At 33.4% G+C, this 3,226-nt stretch overlaps 1 protein-coding gene across 1 annotated transcript; it reads left to right on the top strand.

The window, feature by feature from the left end:
* The first annotated feature begins 710 nt into the window (after nt 1–710).
* Nucleotides 711–2,953, top strand: LOC126755439 (V-type proton ATPase subunit S1). The gene is made up of 4 exons (XM_050468015.1): nt 711–971; nt 1,027–1,129; nt 1,188–1,458; nt 1,518–2,953. The coding sequence occupies exons 1-4, from the start codon at nt 892–894 to the stop codon at nt 2,228–2,230; spliced, it is 1,167 nt and encodes a 388-aa protein (XP_050323972.1). The 5' UTR covers nt 711–891; the 3' UTR covers nt 2,231–2,953.
* Nucleotides 2,954–3,226: the final 273 nt, after the last annotated feature.

Below are 3,226 nucleotides of genomic sequence, written 5' to 3'. Positions count from 1 at the left end.
AAAGTTGGAATAACTTATTAACGAAATAGAAAGAAATAGATAAAAGTGCTACATTAGAAATAAATTCCAAGAAATGTTCACTGTGTGAAGAACAAACGCAAAATAGATTTGTATGTCGTGTATGGCGAAACGGTTTCATACAGAGCGAACGCACATGTGTGTCGTGTATGTACGTCATTACCACCCTCAAAATTTTAGAGAGTTAACTGCATTTTCGTTGGCAACATTGTTAAAAAGGACCAATTTGAATCTATTGTAAATGAAAGACAGGCACACTGACAGATATTTTTCAAATTTTCAATAATAAAAAAAAAAGATTTTTTATGTTTTGATGTTATGTTATGATGCAGTTTTAAAAATAACGTGTTTGATATTTTTTTATAATAAAAAGTGGTTTCGTAAAAATTGGTTGGCTATCAACTGCAATGTTTATCTTCTATCCATTTTCATTGAAAATATTATAAAAATGACAATCAGCTATTTACGAGAGTTTCAAACTCGCATAACTGCCTTCTGTCACCTACAAATTTGTATCTGATAAAGCGCGCAGTTAATCCGGATTAACGCTGCCTTCTGTCAATGCTATAACAGCTGCCTTAAAATATAAACAGGAATTATGTGCAACTCTGCATGTCACGAGTTCGAGTATCGTTTCGAAATTCAGAAATTCGAAGGTATGTTCAATTCGAATATATCACATGACTGTCATACGCAGCTACAAAGAATTTTGCATTTTGACAGGGCAATTTTCATGGGAAGGTGAAAACTGTTGAATTTTTGCCATTAATTCCCTTATAATTTCGTTAAGTTTCGGTTAGATTGCATTTTAATTTAATATTAATTGCATTAACTTTATTTGGCGTAAATCGTATACGAGGGGAAAAAACGAAAATGAAGATTGCCTTTCTAACGTTGTTCATAATTGGAGTTGCATCCGCATCGGACTCCATTGTTTTAGTTTTGGCACCAGTGTATGAATTCAACATCTTTGCTAAACATTGCTCTGTTTAACTCATATCTTTATAGTGAACCAATTCCTGCACTAACTAGAGTAGATAATGAAAGTTTCACTCGCATTGCAAAACCACTTGTTAAAGACCACATGATTGCTGTTTTCCAGGAAGATGATGTAAGTATCCTTTTAGATAATAATTTCAATATATTTTTATGAGTCATATGTACTTTAGTTATCATTCAACGATTTTCTGTGTAAGAGTAACCGATCTGAACAACAGTCATGTTATTCTCACCTTCAAAACATCACGCCCAGCACTTTTTACATGAGAGTCGATAGCCCTGTAAAAGTATTGGAAAAGTTAGATCCTAATTACGAGGTAATTACTATCTCTAGAAGCGGAAAGCTTGAAATACCACTAAAGTGCAAAGCGGGAAAAGTAGTATTTTTGCGATTCAGTGACGAAACTGGTTTAAATCGCGAGGAAACTTTGGAGACACATGGTATATTTTATACTTCGCTCTATTATATAATTATTTATATAGATTTGTTATTTTTTCAGACATTGCCATTTCGAATGTAATGAAACAAGTATCTTGTCCAACTGTATTTATGTATACATCATCTCCTGCAAAAGATGTGACAGTTAAACGCTCTCGGCGTGCACTGTCCGTGGGGGAGACTGCAGCACCAAAAGGTGGTATTATATTCACTGATACCAAATTCCAAATTTTCTATACAACGTTGGCAGTAAAAATTGGTAGTAACCCAACAAAATCAATTACTGTAAGCAGTATGACAATCGATGATCACAATACCACCGACTTTACTGTCACACTCAGTAGCAGTGATGCAGCTGACGTGATCACATTTGACATTGAGTTACAGAAGGGTTACTACTACATGAAAGAGTTGACATACAATAAGGATACAGTGTTCCGCACAAATGATATAAATGCACCTCCAGCCTTCTCTTACTTTTGCGGTAATTTAACTGTTTATTCAGCAGCCGGTGATCAACTCCTTTGGAACTCTGTCCAGTTCCAAGCACCTTTCGGTAGTGCCGTTACGACTGTAAATACAAACTATTTTGAATTTGGTGAATCGTGGAATTGTGTAGGTTTCGTTACACATGCCATTCTTGCTGGTCTATTCGTGTCCGCAATTTTGCTTGCAATACTTTTCGTTGGTATTTGCTGGATGATGGATATCAATACCATGGATCGATTTGATGATCCTAAAGGCAAAACGATCACAATAAATACAAACGAGTAGTTAAACTGCTGATCAACTGTCAACAATTTTTTTTTGCACTGTCAGTTGCGCACATTTCATTCCCCTTTATTCTATTTTAACATGTTATAGCAACCTATTAGTCACAGTCTTCGCTTGCAATGTATTTTTGATTACTGTATTACTTGAATCAAATTAAAAAAATCTTCCATTATCATACTAATAACAATATAAATTGGGAATTAGAATTACAGTAATGTTAAAGTTATTCTCCATAGTAGCATTGAAATATTCGTTTGATATCCTTACTAAAATCATGAGGATTTGTTTAGTTCAAATACAAGTTTCCTTCACAATTTCCATTAAATTTACTCCATCTCTTTACTCAGCATCGACCACATTTGATTTCGCATATGTGTGTTTGTGGGAATTGTGGATTAGACTTATATCCTTATGTACATATATATATTTTTTGATTCATTTGGAATGTTTACAAATATTCAATATCTTTATGAGGGACATAAAGTGTTTACGTATGTGCCTTAAAACAAAGTGGCTAAGTGCTGTGTGGTGCAAACATATTAAGTGTGTGAATATGTTTGCTCCTTAATATATCAACGACGTGGTGTGTTTTCGATTAAGAAATGTATACATATACATATGATAATATATTTTAAATGTTCATGTATTATACGTTAAGCACAAAGCGAAAATGTTAAATAATATAGTAAATTACAATAAAGTTGTTCTCTTTGTTGATAAATATTTGCATTCTTTCAACTTTCAACATGGAATGTGCTCTTGTCTTTATGACTAATGCATTTCTTATATTTTTTTCAACTTCCGTACCAACATCCCATGATTCTCACCGAAAATATCCGGTAAATTATGTGGAAGCTTTTAAGAATTTACTAAATCAAATGTGGAGATGTCTTGAATTACAGTCCACAAACTGTTTTGTTTTGCAAAAGAAAAATCTCGCTTTGGCATCAAAAGTAATTCACATGGACTACTTGGGAACCATGAAGTCGCTAAATA

Source organism: Bactrocera neohumeralis, chromosome 4 (genome assembly GCF_024586455.1).
Source record: "Bactrocera neohumeralis isolate Rockhampton chromosome 4, APGP_CSIRO_Bneo_wtdbg2-racon-allhic-juicebox.fasta_v2, whole genome shotgun sequence".
NCBI lineage: Eukaryota > Metazoa > Arthropoda > Insecta > Diptera > Tephritidae > Bactrocera > Bactrocera neohumeralis.
The sequence above is the reverse complement of the archived record's forward strand: the minus strand, read 5'-3'. Positions and strand labels throughout refer to the sequence as shown.